This window comes from Phyllopteryx taeniolatus, chromosome 5, assembly GCF_024500385.1.
Source record: "Phyllopteryx taeniolatus isolate TA_2022b chromosome 5, UOR_Ptae_1.2, whole genome shotgun sequence".
In the NCBI taxonomy this organism is placed as follows: Eukaryota; Metazoa; Chordata; class Actinopteri; order Syngnathiformes; family Syngnathidae; genus Phyllopteryx; species Phyllopteryx taeniolatus.
Window position 1 is genome coordinate 7,557,888 of NC_084506.1, and position 16,807 is coordinate 7,574,694.

The 16,807-nt window shown below is 39.2% G+C and overlaps 1 protein-coding gene across 1 annotated transcript; it reads left to right on the top strand.

The window, feature by feature from the left end:
* Positions 1–835: 835 nt before the first annotated feature.
* Positions 836–16,498, top strand: cracr2aa (calcium release activated channel regulator 2Aa). Its single transcript, XM_061772969.1, has 18 exons — positions 836–972; positions 3,127–3,519; positions 6,222–6,333; positions 6,410–6,596; positions 8,035–8,181; positions 8,467–8,557; positions 10,321–10,416; positions 11,585–11,772; positions 11,886–11,957; positions 12,322–12,367; positions 12,480–12,559; positions 12,869–13,196; positions 13,293–13,425; positions 13,998–14,079; positions 14,298–14,412; positions 14,522–14,623; positions 14,755–14,831; positions 15,120–16,498. The coding sequence occupies exons 2-18, from the start codon at positions 3,295–3,297 to the stop codon at positions 15,205–15,207; spliced, it is 2,169 nt and encodes a 722-aa protein (XP_061628953.1). The 5' UTR covers positions 836–972; positions 3,127–3,294; the 3' UTR covers positions 15,208–16,498.
* Positions 16,499–16,807: the final 309 nt, after the last annotated feature.

The following is a 16,807-nucleotide window of genomic DNA, read 5'->3' on the forward strand; positions in this document are numbered from 1 at the left end:
AAAATACACACACACAATTAATCATGTTAAGGGTCTTTTCCAACATTCAGAAGCTGAGGCTAGGATCTGAGTAAATAAAGCTCCTCCCCTCATTTAGACCAAGTTCCTTGGCTCAAGATGCCAAAAGATGGTAGCAAAGCAATATTATTACATTAGACATGGCATAAAACACAATTTCCCCAATGCCGAACTGCAAACATTCCGGGGTTCACTGTATTACTGTCAAGAGACAAATGTATTGATACCAATTCTGGCTTTTTAATCAGTACCATCCATCCATTTTCTACATTGCTTGTCTTCATGGCCACGGTTGAGCTGACTTGGGGCAAGAGGTGGGCCCCACCCTGACCTGGTCACCAGCCAATTGCAGGCCACATACTGTATTCTGTACTACCTGCAACCACCCGGCCAATACTCTTACTTTGTGAGCATTACACATCAGAAATAAAGATAAACACTGCCATCTGCAGGATATTACTGGTACTGCGTCCTGAACTGCAGTCGCCAATGAGCACATAAATAACAACAATTATGACGCAGTCAGAGTTTCTGACTGAGGCGAAACAATAATCAGTGTTGTATCGATAAAGTTTTAAATGTCGACAGAGCCCTTGTGTTTGAATTATGCAGACTTTGATGCTGTTCCAAATGAAAGTGTCCACTGAATAACAAGAGATTTATTTTGCATAGGTAGTTCATAACAACAGTGTTCACACGTTGTCTTCACGCACAGAACTATGAATGACTTGTTTTTATTTCAATGTATTATTATTATTTTTTTTTTTTTGGTGACGGGCCAGGTAACTGTAGTTCCCCGTCGATAGGTGCCCCCCGCCTCTTTTGTTGTTTGCGCATCCGGCGCGCAGTCAGTCAAAATTCCACCACTGGCGCAGCTGTCACACTTTTGACGCTTTTCTGTGCTCAAAGGCGACAGGAATGAATCCAAAGAGGGTCGACTGTTTCCATTATCTGGTACGTACGTACTTGTGAGTTGTTGATGATCTTAAACACACCGAATTTGAGTTTGTGACTGCTACCATAGAAAGCTGTTTATCGACGCTAGCGTGCAGTGTAAAAATGTATGCACGCACGACTGCAATGCCAACGAGACCTGCTGCCAGGAGGTTTTGCGTGACGAGGAAGTGACTTTTAACAAAATGCTGACATCTTTTAGCTTTTATATACACGTTTTTAATTCATGTTAAAAAATAAAAAAAAAAATAAGGCGTCTGGTTCCTGTTTACTTGCTAATCCAATGCACCATGGGAGCCTTTTTTTTTTTTTTTTTTTTAAATTATAGTTGCAAAAAATTACTAGACAAAAACGTGCTATTTTTAGTGGCATGAACAAAGATAATAATAACATACAAACAATGGATGCTAAAGGCCATATTAATACTGTTGTGACAACTTGTTCAGCCACAAACTCATGGCGTCACCAGCGCTCTTGTAAAATGGGGACAACAACGAGGAAAAACATCATATTCTTGTAAGATGCACAGGTAGTTGGTACCCTCTGTGTTCTAAACCTTTTTTTCACTATGCAACAATTATCCGTGCCAAACAAGAACGTTCAAGCCTAGAGCTAGTTTTTAAATGTAATTTCTTCCTAATTAAAACAAAAAAGAAAAGACTCTAAATACTCCTTAATGTTATGATGCTCAGGCTGAGTTAAGATTCAGAAAATCAGATTAGTTTGTGTCTGCCCCTTATCACCTTTCATTTCAAGAATTGTGGAAAGAATTTGAGTCAATGGTTAAATAGTCCACCGAGTTTTAATCCTATTCAATAAAAACTGCAGGCTTCTGGCACAGCCCATCTGAAGTGTTTGCGTTTTAGAAGCCGCTGGTCATATGTCAACACCCTGAAAAACCTCTTATGAATACAACCTTTCCTCCAGCGAATAGAACACCCTATTCAAAATGAGACAATGTGGTCTAGCGAGGAAGCGAACGTGGACTTCCCCTTCTTGTTTCCTCTTGTAGACTCGCGCTGGGTCCGTTGCATGTGGTGACTTTGCAACTTTTCTTTTGTGAGCGCTCGTGAAGAAGCTGCAGAATGTTAAAGCTTGAGCGCCTTGCTGATGTGGACCAGTTGTCGAATTAGCACGGACACTGAGTAACAGTAATATGAAGTGCCACGTAAAAAAACAAATCTCACTTGTCACGTGAATAATGTTAACGTGATCATTTAAAGGGCCTGTTTATGTATGTTACTCATTTATTTTTTGAAATTATTATTATTGTTTTGTGGTTGTAGGTTGCGGTAGTGTTATGTATCATACTGAAGCAATTGCTATTACTAATATCCAATCAATACGACGTTGAGAGTATCAATGACGACGCATTATCTTGGTAAAGGTAGAATTTTTGACATAGCTCATGTGTTTTTTCTTATTAGTTTGTGCAGGTGTGCCTAATGTCGGTGATCCGTGTGTGTCTACGTTGCCGTGCAATGTTTATGAATTGACTGATCCAGTTGACGTGCAGGCAGTCTTCCGAACTAGTGCACTTTGATTTTGATTTATTTTTTATTTTATTTATTTATTTATTTTTTTAGCCAGCATGAAACCCAGACAGACAGGAAGCTCCCCATTTTACCTACCACCAGTTTCTTACAGTTTTGGGATTACTTGTCAAATTAGCCTCAGAATAGGGCTACATTCCCCAATCTGAGGGTTTTAAAAACATTTTTTAATTTTTGTGTTTTTATATAACATGGAGAGCACAAACACATGATGCTTTCCCAGGCCATCACTGTAGCCACTTTTAGTTGGTGCTTGTTTGTGGGTGTTGCTGCTATTAATGAACGATGTGACCTCTGACAGAAGCGACACGATGAATTGTGCTGAGGTGAATCGATCTTTACTCTCTACTTGTATTGAGCCAAATGCTACAAAGCTTTCAAAATAGGACCGTGGTTCACAGTGGCGATGAATAATGACCCTAAACATATTTTGAAAGCAAGCAAACAACTTTATTAGCAAAAATTGTGAGGCTATATTTAATGTTTTCATAGAACTCCACCTCTTTGTTGAACCTACTTTATTTCGGAAATAATAATTATTTTGCAGGTAAGTACAATACATCCAATGAAATTAAATCATCTCTTTGTGTTTCTTTTCTAGCTTTCAGTGTCAAATTAACGACATGGTGCGTTACATCACTGAAAGCCTCTGATGCTCTGTAGCCTGTAAGCGCGACTTCTTCTGAGCTCTTGTCTCCTGCGCACCTGGCTCATGTGAAGTACGACTGAGGTGCTCGCATCACGGCAACCTGCTTCTAGCGCATCGACCATGGCGGCGTTAATTGTCCCCTCCGCCCTCACCGACACCAATGCCGGGTCCAGGAAAGCACAGCGAGGGCACGGAAGCAGCCACGAGCCCCTCAAATGTGAGAGTGAGTGGCCGAAGCGAGAGAGTGAGCATGTTGGTCAAAACACTGTCCTGGAGAAAACGCGTGAGTTCTTCCAGGTCTGTGACATCGAGAAAAAAGGCTTCATCACCCAACGTGACATGCAGGTGAGGCGCTCCAAATTATTATTTCTTTTTGTGGTACCAGTATTACATTTGAAAACTATAATTTCTGAATCTATCCTGGGCAACCCTAACTGTAATTACTTCTTTTTTCCACATCTGAATAAAGTATCGATGCTCTGTTTGTTTTTTTGGGCATGTTTTATTTAATCTGAATTTACAATGCAAAGACAATCTATTCTCTCATCAATGATTCTGAATTAGACATGAAGGGAACACGTGCACTTTATTCAAAGCTGCATATTAAAGAATGAAAGGGGAAGGTGGGAAGGACAGGATAAAGACAGCAACATGGATGCTTTGTGATCCGAGCTCTCCACTCACATTATTGTGCAGATTTACTTGGCCCTCGGATGTTGCCAATCCATTGATGACGCACTCGTGAACCCAAACGCACATAGTGGAGCTTTGATATCACGGCCTGTTGAGGCTTTTGAGCACCACTTGGTTCTGTTAGTTAGAATACATGCATGTATTAGAAAAAAAACATGACCAGAAAAAACACTTCCGCCGCTTCTGCTGTTAAGAAGTAACGATACTTTTACTCCATTACAATGTCGCTCGCTACTTTTATTGATCAATTATTGCTTATTTATCAACTATTTTGTGTCCAAGACTACTACTTCAACTTCCGTTTAGGTCTAGTTCACCAATCAAACGACACAAGAAAGTGACATGACCTCACACGTCGTCTTCTATTGTATTCCCGGGCATAGGTATTAACACTAGATAGGCCAGGCCAGCTGATTATCGTGCCTACGTGGCGGCCATGTTGGGAAGGTCGTCGTCACGATGAAGGCAACGGGGTGCTACTCGTGTTTACATTTAGATGAACAAAAACAACAGCTTTCATATATTGTAGTATTTGTCTGGCACTGTCTGCCCAAACGCGGATATTTCAGCTCACTTGTAACTTGAGAAAACACCGTGCAGTAACTTGCACATTTTGTTTTGATTGCACACACACACACACACACACACACACACACATGATGTTAGGGATCATGTCACAACACAGAATGCACTAACTTCAAATTCAGAAATGGCAAATAAAATCCGAACAATATTGTACTTAATATTTTCCTGGAGGATGCATTTGGGATTAGCCTTTGAAGTTGGTAGTAGTGAAAAGTGAAGTGAAACAGACAAAGATTTGAGTCAAGTCTTTTCCAGAATGAGAGTGCTTAAAGAGGAGGATGCTATTCATGTGGCACAGCTTGAAGCAGGCATCAGTGCAGCTGGAGATGGGCCTGGCTCAAGTTGGAGGCCTGAACAAAATTGTCATTTTAATCTTAAATTTGTACATCGACATGTACTTGAGCGGTGTAGATGGGTTTTTCTGCGTGAAGAATTATTTTTTTACTTTATTCTTTTTTTTTTTGCCTTATTGTACTCTTCAGAGTCTTCCAGATTGGTTAGTTCATGTTAAAATCAAAAACATTCTAACCCCCCACGTCTTTTTTTTTTTGGTCACACTTTTCTTGCCTTTGGTGTTTGCATGTCTAATCATATTGTGCATTCGTTATACTTTCCGACTTTCTTTCAGACACTCATTGTCGCTGCATCAAATTATGGCATAGATGCCAATTGCCTGGCGTAATGGATGTGTTCTTCCCTATAGCACACTTATTCGAGAGCAGCTGAGAGTGTGATATTCATCCTACATTTACCTTATCCCCACCCTGGATAAAATGGGTGGCCTCTGCCAACAGTTGCAGCAATGTAAACATATCGTAATACCACACTGCCTACAGAGGTGTGGCTGTGTTTTCTCTCCTTCTATAAATGGTCCAGCATTACTGTCACTGTGAGGTATTGTTTGCATGACTTCAACTGGATTTGACCTTTAGTCCCCTCTCCCTCCCATGTCAAAAGTCTGTTTTGCACTACTTTTTTTCTAGCTTTCCCCCCACATTAAAATAGCATGCATATTAGGTTAATTGGATACCCTAAATTTCCCTATCGGCGTGAGTGTGAATGGTTATTTGTCTATAGTATGTGCCCAGCGATTGAATGACGACCAGTCCAGGGTGTATCCTGCCTTTAAATGGCATACAAAATAGTTGGTTTAATATAGGGCACTCTTTTAAAAACTTCTTATACTTTTTTTACTAACTTCTTCAAACGTCAACACATTATTCATCAATTATTCATGCTAAGGGTATATCAACATTTGTTTTTCCTCCATTGTATATCATCTTAATGTCAAATGTTATGAACTATTTATTCTTTTCCATGCCTTTATAATTTCCTCTCCCTCAGATTAAAACCATCAATCTATTTTAATATGATAAAGTGCAGTAATTATTGGAGTATGCATTTGCCACACTTGTAAAGTGTTGGAAAAGCTTTGATTTGATCTAAAACGGATATATTAGCCCTGTTTCCGGTCAGCTGCTCTGGTCAATCATTGAGGACCCTACTGTCTCGCTTCTGGGAAGATTCCAGCTGGTTCACAGTGTGAGGTTGCCTCATACACGTGTATGTAACTATGGTTAATCACACATCACAAACATTGCTGTGCTTAAAACTAATTAAACTGTGTTTAAGTGCCATTGTGTTCCTTCAAAGGCGTTATATATATCCATTCGCATTATTATTATTATAGTTGTTGAAGCTACCCTGTTGTCATTGTCGTTGAGGCTGTGTCCATGTCACTAACAGCTGTTTGTGTGGATGTAAAACAGAGGCTGCTTGGCGAGCTCCCTCTCACTGCGGACGAGTTGGAGAAAGTCTTTGACACCCTTGATTCTGACAGCAATGGATTTCTTACCCTTGATGAGTTCTCCACTGGCTTTAGTATGTTCACTCGTATGTTCGTATTGAAGAAGACACTGCGACGTGTCTTCTATTTCGTAACTCAACTGTTTTCTAGGTGAATTTTTGTACGGCAGGAATATTTCTTTAAAGGAAGGCATGGGGGATAACCGCCCCTGTACGAAGCCTCCAGAGGTTCTCTACCACAGCCGGTGGGACGAGATCTTGCCAACTTCAGAGGATGAGGAGGAGAAGCATTTTTCCATGCTGATGGAGAGCCTTGGAGCCAACAATGTCTTTGAAGAGTGAGTACTGTGTGAGTCACTTATTTGGGCAATCTCAAATTGTTGAACACTTTGCCTGGTCCTCATTTCTGCGCCTTTGTTCTCATTGCTGTGCTGATCAAAATGAGCATATGTTCGATGTCAGCGACTCTGCAGTTTTCTCGTGATTCCCAAAGGCTTTTCTACGCTACATATTGTAAAAATGTCCACAGGTCGCTGTTCATCAATTGAACACACTTCCCATTCCACTCAACGCAACTAAAATAACGTTTCTGCAGTGGAAAACCATCATTTATGTAACTCTGTTTTAGTTGCCATTACAATGACACATGGCTTTTCATAAGAAAAACATGTAGTGTGGTGCACCAATTAGGACGCCATTTGTTCTGCAAACCCAAGTTTACTTGCAGTTTTTGTATGATTTTTATTATTCACAGTATCGGTGCATTTTAGATTTTGTGCTTTAGATCTCCAAATAGAGGCCCAAAAGTTTGGACCGCAGTGAGCTGTGCATACAGATTTCAATGTTTCCATTCTTTATGAATGCCGTGGCATGCATATTTCCTCTTCCAATGTGTTCCTCATAAAATGTAGGCAGGAAATCACACCACCGATTAATCACAATATTACATTCATAACAGGTCTAATTTCCAGGAACATAGGAAGAAGCTGTGCCTGTTTTCTTCCAACTACAGTACATTAGTTTTTGAGTCTTACCGCAACAACTGTGGTAAAATCTTACTAAAACTAACCCTACTTGAAATCTATTTTGGGATATCTGTTTTCAATATCAGAACTTTAGTGTTGTATTTGTCAGTGGTAAATACTTTAGTTGGCTGTTTGGACTTTAACTATACTGTCCTGTGATCCAGACTGGGACTGCAATATTTTCGATTCACTTTTCACGGGCAGCTCAAAAAAACAGATTCATAAATCAGGTGATGCCAGGTGATGCACATCTTGCCCACCAGATTTGAGGTTAGAGATGTGACGTGACATTTCATATACTATCCTTTTGGGCAGCACTAACCTTTATTGATCCTGACCAAACATTTGACATTTATTACGATAACAAGGAAGAAAAAGACAGACAACTTTATGTTTCAGAGGAATGTTTCATTGTTTCAGTTATTTATGCCCTCCCTTTGTCCATTGACCAATTTCCTGCTATGTTTACATGATTGTGGCTATTAATTGTTAATGATGCCACAAAGACTATTTCTTCAATTATGAATAATTATGTGATTTGTTCCAGTTTCTCAAGGCTAAGATCATTGTAGCCTCCCAAAGTTGGAACTGCGAATTAACTAGGCGACTATAATTTGTCTGAGTTGCTTCAATGTAACTTATTGCATCTGATGAAAACTCCATGTCATACATAAGTAATGTACATTTCTATCCCAGCAATGGTGCACTTCCTTTACGATGCACGTTTACATGTAACCCTCTGTGTCGTTAGTCCTGCAGCGGTACGCAGTTTGTGGGCCCAGCTACGCCAAGATGAACCACATCTTTTATCCAATTTTGAGGACTTCCTGGCAAGGGTAACATCCCAGATAATTGTGGCTAACCAGGAAAAGAGAGAAATGGAGAGTGCGCTGAAACGGTCAGGCGATATCATATTCCTGTGGATTTTCTTGATCAAAACAACATTCGGCTAATGAATTGTTTCAATTAAAAAAAATCCATAAATAAATAATAATAATCCTTTGCTAAAACATTTCCTTGGCTGCACAGCTAAATCCTGCCAAAATCAAGACGTATTCTCAAAAGCAACAGTTGTAAAAATATTAACATCCAGATAAATTGTGCATAAAACAACTTTAATTGTGTAAAGTTAACTAACTTTATTTGTGTTGCAAACAGGGCACTAACTATGTATGTCCTATAGAAAAGCAGCAACACATGATGATGAGATCCATCGCCTCTATGAGGAAATGGAGCAGCAAATAAAGAATGAAAGGGAACGGCTTGTGCTGCAGGTAAAGCAAAAAAACAATTGCAATGAAGTTGGGATGTTGTATAAAACGTAAATGAAAAGAGAATACGATGATTTACAAATCCTTTTCAACCTATACTCAATTGAATACACTGCAAAGATAAGATATTTAATGTTCAAACTGATATACTCAACTGACACAATTGCTGCGCACAAAGTCTCACTCGCTGACTGCATATGATTGGAGGCAAGCTCCGCCATGTCGATTATTATAATTATTTAAATTATTTATTTTTAACTCCCAACTTCGCGCACGTTACGTCACGCGACTCACAGCACTTCCGCTTTTACGGTGCGTGTGTCAGAATAAAAGCATGAGTTTTAAAATAAGTGTCTATACATATGAATGAAAGGTGGCACGGAAGCCGACTAGTTAGCACATCTGCCTCACAGCTTCGAGGTCGTGGGTTCAAATTCCGGCCTCCCTGTGTGGAGTTTGCATGTTCTGTCCGTGCCTGCATGCGTTTTCTCCAGGTACTCCGGTCTCCTCCCACATTCCAAGAACATGCATGCATGGTCGGTAGATTGAAGGCTCTAAATTGTCTGTATGTGTGAATGTGAATGGTTGTTTGTTTACGTGTGCCCTGTGATTGACTGGCGACCAGTTCAGGGTGGACCCCGCCTCTCGCCCAAAGTCAGCTTGGATAGGCGCCAGCACACCCGCGACCCTAGTGAGGATAAGCAGTGTAGAAAGTGGATGGATGGATATATAAATGAACTAAAACTTGTCTGACGGGCAGAATAATGGCGAGGGCCAGATTGGCCCCCCTGATGTGCCGTATGTTTTAGAACACTGCACTAGCACAGCCCCATCCCATCACAGATGATGGCTTTTGAACTTTGCGCTGATAGCAATCTGGATGATCCTTTTCCTCTTTGGCCCGGAGTGCACGACATCCAGGAATTCCAAAAACAATTTGCAATTGACTCGTCAGACCACAGCGCATTTTCCCATTTTGCGTCAGTCAATCTCAGATGGGCTTGGGCCCAGAGAAGCCGGTGGTGTTTCTGGGTGTTGTTGATGTGTGGCTTTCGCTTTGCATGGTAGCAACAAAATGTGTTACCGAACAGTGGTATTCTGAAGGGTTCCTGAGCCCACGAGCCAATATCCTTGACACGTTTTTTGAATGCAGTGCCACTTGCGGGATAGAAGGAGAGGAGCATTCAATGTTGGTTTTCTGCCTAGCCGCTTACATGCAGAGATTTCTCCAGATTCACTGAATCTTTTGATGATATTATGGACCGCAGATGATGAAATACCTAAATTCCTTGTAATTGTACGTTGAGAAACGCTCTTAAACTGTAGGATCATTTGCTCACGCAGTTGTTCAAAAAGTGGTGAACCTCAACCTATCCTTACTTGTGAACAACTGAGCCTTCGGTGGTTGCCCCTTCTATAACAAATCATGACACTCACCTGTTTTCAATTGACCTGTTCACCTGTGGAATGTTCCAAACAGGTGTTTTTTGAGCATTTCTCAACTTTCCCAGTCTTTTGTTGCGCCTGTTCCAGCTTTTTCGGAATGTGTTGCAGGCATCGAATTCAAAATGAGTGAACATTAACATATTTTGTCCTTGTAGTGTATTCATTTGAATATAGATTGAAAAGTATTTGCAAATCATTGTAATCTGTCTTTATTTAACTTGGGGGTTAATTGGGGGTTTTACTGTCAAACATTGCATCTCATTCCTCGGTTGTCCTTGAACTTTGCGATTGTAACGCAACTTCTTCTCTCATCTCTGAAGGACTATAAGAGGTTTGTGTCTCGTAGTCAAGACCTTGAAAGACAGCTTATCACCAAGGAGAAAGACTTGGAGCAGCTCTTTCTAAAGCAAAGGAGGGTGAGTGAGGAGTTGGCAGAGTGTTCAGTTAATTTTGCAAATTTTATCCATATGTTCAAAGGCTAACCAATGGCTTTAATTTGAAAAACCTTAATATAATTTCCTAGGCAGTTAAATTATGTTGTGTCAGTGTTGTTTCTATGTGAGGCAATACACATAAACATTAACAAAAGTAACCAATGTGGCTGCTACTATTCTAGAGTTATGCAACATAAGCTCCCTGCTGAAAATGTATATAGGAAATACTGTAATTTCTCGTGTATAATGCGCACCTATGTATAATGCGCACCCCCAAAGTTGACCTCAAAATTCTGGAAAACCCTTCAACCATGTTTCATAAAAAATAACTGAAACACATTTAAATTTATTTCAATGGGATTCAAATTAAACTGTCAATTATTTCAGAAAATCATTATCATTAAACAAAACATAACCATAAAGTAATTAATGATGCTTGTTGTTCAGTCATCAGTCGTAAACGTTTCACCAATTCTGCCTGGGTATGTAAACTTATGTCAGTCATATGTACCCCTGTGATATTGGAATGAAAGTGTAGGCTACACCATTTTCATAACCTCTAGGTGGCATACTAGAATGAAAGTGTACAACTTTTTCATAACCTCTAGGGGATGGTAGCACATTGGAATGAAAATGTAAAGTTTTTCATAACCTCGAGATGGCGGCATACATTTATACTGTATATAATGGGAAAGTCTTTCTGCATCTTCTCCTATACCCATGTATAATGTGCACTATTGACTTTTGACAATGTTTTTGGGGAGGAAAATGCGCATTATACATGAGAAATTACGGTAATTTGTCATCTTTCTATAACTGTGATGTCATCAAGTTGTTTTGTATGAAAAGCAGTCATGCACACTAAGAAGTACTGGTACTCAGAATGATTATGATGTTGATTGACAAACTTGCATCTTATTGCCATCAAGCTGTCAGTTATTTGGTTCTGCTGTTGTATGTTGTGTATTTTAGGAAGCGGAACTAGCTTGAGGACCTTCTGGAGAAGAAAGCTTTTCTATCGTTACTAATACTATATAATTATTTGCAATAGTCAGTGATGTAGTGGGTGTCAAATACATGAATGATACACATAAAATCCTCGCTCATTCAACTAAAATGGATTCTTCTGCCACAACCGGTCCGTTCGCAGTTGGAAGATCAGTGTCAGGAGCTTCATAGTGAGCAACATGTGACCAAAGTGGAGAACGTGAAGTTGAAGAAGACGAATGATGAACTAGTGAAGGATCTGGATCACACTAGTCAAGAGCTGCTCTTGGCACAGGAGCAGCTGAGTCTGCTCCATGAGCAGTCAACACAACTCAATGAGGAGAAGGAGATGTGAGTGACAAGAGTCCAGCCCTTTCACTTCAGCGTTTTTGCACCTTGGGTTTAGCATCCTGGTTTTTGCTGTTGCACTAAAGAGACAATGCATGCAATGTTGTTTGTAACAGGGAGATATACAGACTGACAGAGGGACTACAGCGTGAGCGAGCAAGCCTTCTTAAACAATTGGACCTGATGAGGTGTGTATATTTGCCTCAGCAACACTGAAGACCTTTGAAAACTTAGTTTGGGAAAACAAACTTTTTGCCTTGGAAATTTAACTGGATACAAAATAATATATTACAATATTTTCTGTAATTTATTTTTGTTGACAGTTTTATTTTCCTTTATCAAATACACTCTTTGCTGAGTCACTGATTCAAGCTGTAGGCCAGTTCTCAAACTTTTTTCCACTGTCATTTCTCAAAAACATTTTGTCTCTGCTTTCGTGAGTTCGGGTTGTGCAGGTTTCTTTCTTTTTTTTTTTATCACTGATTTTATCACTGATTGTATTAACAAAAACATGTGATTCATAACTGTATACATTTTTTTTGTTTCTTTCAGGGAAGTGAATAAACATTTACGAGATGAAAAAGACATTTTCTTTCAGGTTTGTGACATGTATGAAAAAGAATTTAGATTGTGTGCCAAATTTCTTTAAAGTACTGTATGTCTTTAAAAGTAAAGACAAACAAATAATGAATTTATGTTTGGAATTACAGAAACCTAAAAATTGTAAGAATACAGGATTACAGCCAAGGCCCTTATATAATACTGGGACACATACTTACTTCCCAAAAAGGTAAAAGCTTATCATGCTGTATGTGCATTGGAAACTCTAAAGTCCAACACAGATCTGTTCCACAGTACTTGATTGACTTCCAGTTGCTGTTATATATATATATATATATATAAAACACTAGTATGTAATGTATTTTTTTTTGTTCCAGAAAATGTATATTGAACTCCAAATCTGACCAATTTTCTGGTGTTTGACTTCAGAGGTTCCACTATGCATGTCATTTATAATAGGAACATTTTGGCAAAACAAAGTCTTGCATCTTATTTGGCTTTAATGGAATCTTTACCCATCTTTAAAATGTATCTGCAGTGAAGAGGAGGAAGCGGATGTAAGGCAGAACCCTGCCCATGTGTCAAGCAACTCTTGTGGTTCAGAGGTGACCAGAGCTTACCTACAGAGGATCATCTCGATCGAGGAGGATCACCTCCCACATTTGCTCCAAAATGGTAGCCAGACCCAAATCCCTCTTCAGCCATTTAACGAAGGCGAGGAAGTGTCAGCTCATGAAGAGAATATAGACTTGTTGATGAGCGATATTTACCCTGCTCAGCCCCAACTGTCAGAGGGAGCGAGGGAAATAAGTCCAAGTCCCATGTCTCCAAGGGGTCAACCTGTTGGCAAGGAGACCAGCATAAATGTAAGCTTATCAGCATCTTTCTATTGCCTCCCTTTTTCACTGAGGAGTCAGCAATCCCATTCTTTTATTTGATGAGCATTGCTTCTGCGTGTGTAGGAGGAAAGCAGTCCGTCACTGCCAGACTGCCTCTTTAAAATCGTTCTGGTGGGGAACTCCAGTGTCGGGAAGACGTCCCTCCTTCGACGCTTTTGTGATGACTGTTTCAACCCCGACACTTCCGCCACTGTTGGTATGAATCCTTGCGCTAAATCACCCCGTGAAGGTTATAATTGTGAAGCTGGGTAGGACATACTGTTATCTAATATGCAGAGATAAATAAATAAATATGTTTGCTATTGATCTTTCTTTTTTTGTTTGTTTTAAGTCCACATAAAAAAAATACAAATTATGTTGATGACGAAAAAAGACAAATAATTGCTATTGGATAATGAATGGGGCAGTAAGGTGAAAGAGTGGTTAGCTCACAGTTCTGACGTTTAGGGTTCCTATCTCAGCTGCAGCCTTCCGGTGTTGCGTTTACTCTGGCTTCTTCGCGGACACATGCTTCTAGGTTAATTGAAAACTCGAAATCAGTGATTCTCTTTTTACACCTAGTACCACCTCAAAAAAAAAAAAAATACTTGTTTCTCCAAGTATTACATAATGACCAGCATTAACATTCAGTAGTGGCGTAGGCACGTAAGCCAGTGTAACATTATGCACAGTTTGAACATTCAATTCAGTGATCATTTTGTGTAAATTTGCTTTGCTTCGCTATTAGAAAGTTGGAAATGCACCAAATATAATGCAAGACCTTTGCAGGTATTGACTACAGTGTGAAAACAATAGTGGTGGACAAGACCCGGGTGGCGCTGCAGGTCTGGGATACAGCGGGACAGGAAAGGTAATTAAGCCACTAGTCACAAAATGGACTTTCCTTCTTTTCATGTTTTATGGTGACAGAGGTTTGACTTTGTTTTTAATCAAAAAGCTAGGCTTGTCATTTTGTGATTTTGAAGCTGCTTTGAAGTTTTTTTTTTTTTTTTCCTCTTCCTTTCTCTCCTGCAAAACACCCACCAACGTTTTAAATCGACTGTCTCCTCCCTCTTCCTGTCTGTTCAGGTATCGAAGCATCACCAAGCAATTTTTCCGCAAAGCTGACGGTGTGGTTCTGATGTACGACATAACAGTTGAGCAGAGCTTCACGGCTGTCAGACAGTGGCTGACAAGTGTGAAGGTAAAACCTAATGTTTGCCCATTTTCCCTCATGGTATACCGTAAAAGCCACAATATGTTGATGTACTCTTATTGTCTGTCTACATTCCCCCTCCTTCTTTTGTTCGTAGGAGGGCTCAGGCGAAGACGTAACTTTAATGCTGTTGGGAAACAAAACAGACTTAGAAATTGAAAGACAAGTGCATATAGCAATGGGCGATAGGCTAGCTAAGGTCTGTCTTGCCTTTCTATTTCTGAAATAGCAGAATTCTCACCTATTTAGACACTTCTGTTACCGCCTATAGTGTTATTGTATTTTTCACTACCATTGAGAAAAACGCATAATCTTTTGTGTGTTTTTAAGGACTGTCAGATGACTTTCTTTGAGTGCAGTGCATGCTCAGGTCATAATGTAATGGAGGCCATGCTTCATCTGGCTAGGTAAGCAAGAGCACTTTTTCTTTGTTGCAACAACACTAAAACACATTTACAAAGTGTGACATGTGGAGGTACTGAAATGAAGTGGGAATTTTGCTGTGGAGATTATCAAACATTTTTGTTTTCTTGTCCTCTTGCGCTATGCTTGAGCTTAACTACTCCCTTAAATATATAGACTATAATCATGCCTTACACAAATATGACGCCAACGGGGAACAAGTGACGCAGTTGTGGTCAGAACGTGTCTGCATGTACTGAACAGGTTCTGACATCTTGGGTTGTATTTCTCAGAACCCTGAAAGAGCAAGAGGACCGAGAAAAAGAGAAGACTGTCCAGCTGGTCAGCAGCTCTTTGGAGAAGAAGAAATCCTGCTGCTAACAGATAACGCACACAATACAGATTTGCACACTATCACTCGCCCTTATTCTTCAAGTCAACAAAACTATCTCTCCTTGGAGCACACCAAATTATTATCCAGGAGTATTATCATGAAAGAAGAAAGACACACAGAGTTAAATCAGAACCTTTTAAATATTGACTTTTCACGGGTAGCCTTTTAATTGTGTATTTATGTGTTAATCCAAAGTGGATTTTTCACACAATTCCATTATCATTTGCAATACAACATGACATAAATATCTGTCAAATTTGAAGTAGCGTTAAGTTGTCTTGAGGTCACGTGTGTTTTTAAGTTATTGGTGTCTCGTGACAGTTCTGTCCACTGCATAGTTGAATGTGTTGTTCACTGGGTTCATTTGAATGTTATCATGTGAAAGTGTAGTATTTGCTGCTAATCCATTATATTATTTGAATACACAATTGTTGTTGTGTTTTCCATCTTATGTTGTACTTTATAGTTTCTATTCTGTCAAGTATTTTGGAGGGATACATGTCACTTTTCCTCAGAGGACCAAATTTGTTTAATTGTTAAGAAAATGTGTATTTACATCAGATGCACCTAATCTACTTGCCAAGTATTTTATACACATTATACCACTCATTCTTTAATGTAATACCAAGTATGACGTTCGTATGTGATTTTGGAGTTCAGATACTATTGTTCATCTAATTTACTTACTATTAGTGCTTCGCTACCACCACTGTCTTGCAAATCACTTTTATGAACACACACGGAGATGTAATTAATGTAACAAAAATAAACAGTTGGGTGTTATTTGTAAAGGTTGACAGTTCTTTCAATACATTTTCACAGGATCAACCAGTGGATTATTTTACACATAGCAGTTTATTTCCTTTTTAAACATCATAATAAGATATGAAACATCATATTTGAAATGAAACATAAATAAATAAATAGAAGATGCGTTAAAAACATGCTTGTTATAATATTTGTGTATTGGGGGGTTGCGAGGGGTTTGGACACATTTTCCGAAGTGTTCCTAAGAGATTTGTTTTTACCTGAAAATTATTATAAGCCTTAAGGGATTACTTTTAACAATGTATACTACAGTATGTACATATTGGTAACAGTCTGTGAAATATACACAGAGTTAAAGAGCTTTTCACATTCATAAAAGAGCTAATTAATTATTGTCAGTATCATTAGTCACATGCCTTCTAGATTATGTATTTTATTTTCATCAGGCCTTTTGAGGCTTCCATTAAAAGGTCTTCAGATGGTACATCTGAGCTACATTTGCGCTCTTACCAATTAAAAGCACAAGTCCTACTCTTTTGTGTCCAATGTGTACAATTCAATTGTTATAATTGTCAGGTTCACATTTTGTGAAAGCAGTAGTATAACTCTAAAATGTTATTCATGGCTTACTAAAGTGTACCATTATAAATTAATTCAACGCACACGTGAAACAAATTGAATTATTATTATTTTTTTTTTACAGGTAAAATGTAAAAAATGTAAATGCAGCATTGACAAGTAGAATCAGGAACACTTGGGAACTTGGTCAAGGCATTAAGCAAGGGGGGGGGGGAAGACTCACCAGTCACTGTAATAGGA

Coding starts and splice junctions, on each gene's coding strand:
- cracr2aa (XM_061772969.1), top strand. CDS start 3,295: ATGGCGGCGTTAATTGTCCCCTCCGCCCTCACCGACACCAATGCCGGG. Junction 6,334..6,409: donor TGAGTTCTCCACTGGCTTTA/GTATGTTCACTC, acceptor ACTGTTTTCTAG/GTGAATTTTTGTACGGCAGG. Junction 12,368..12,479: donor AAAAAGACATTTTCTTTCAG/GTTTGTGACATG, acceptor TTGGAATTACAG/AAACCTAAAAATTGTAAGAA.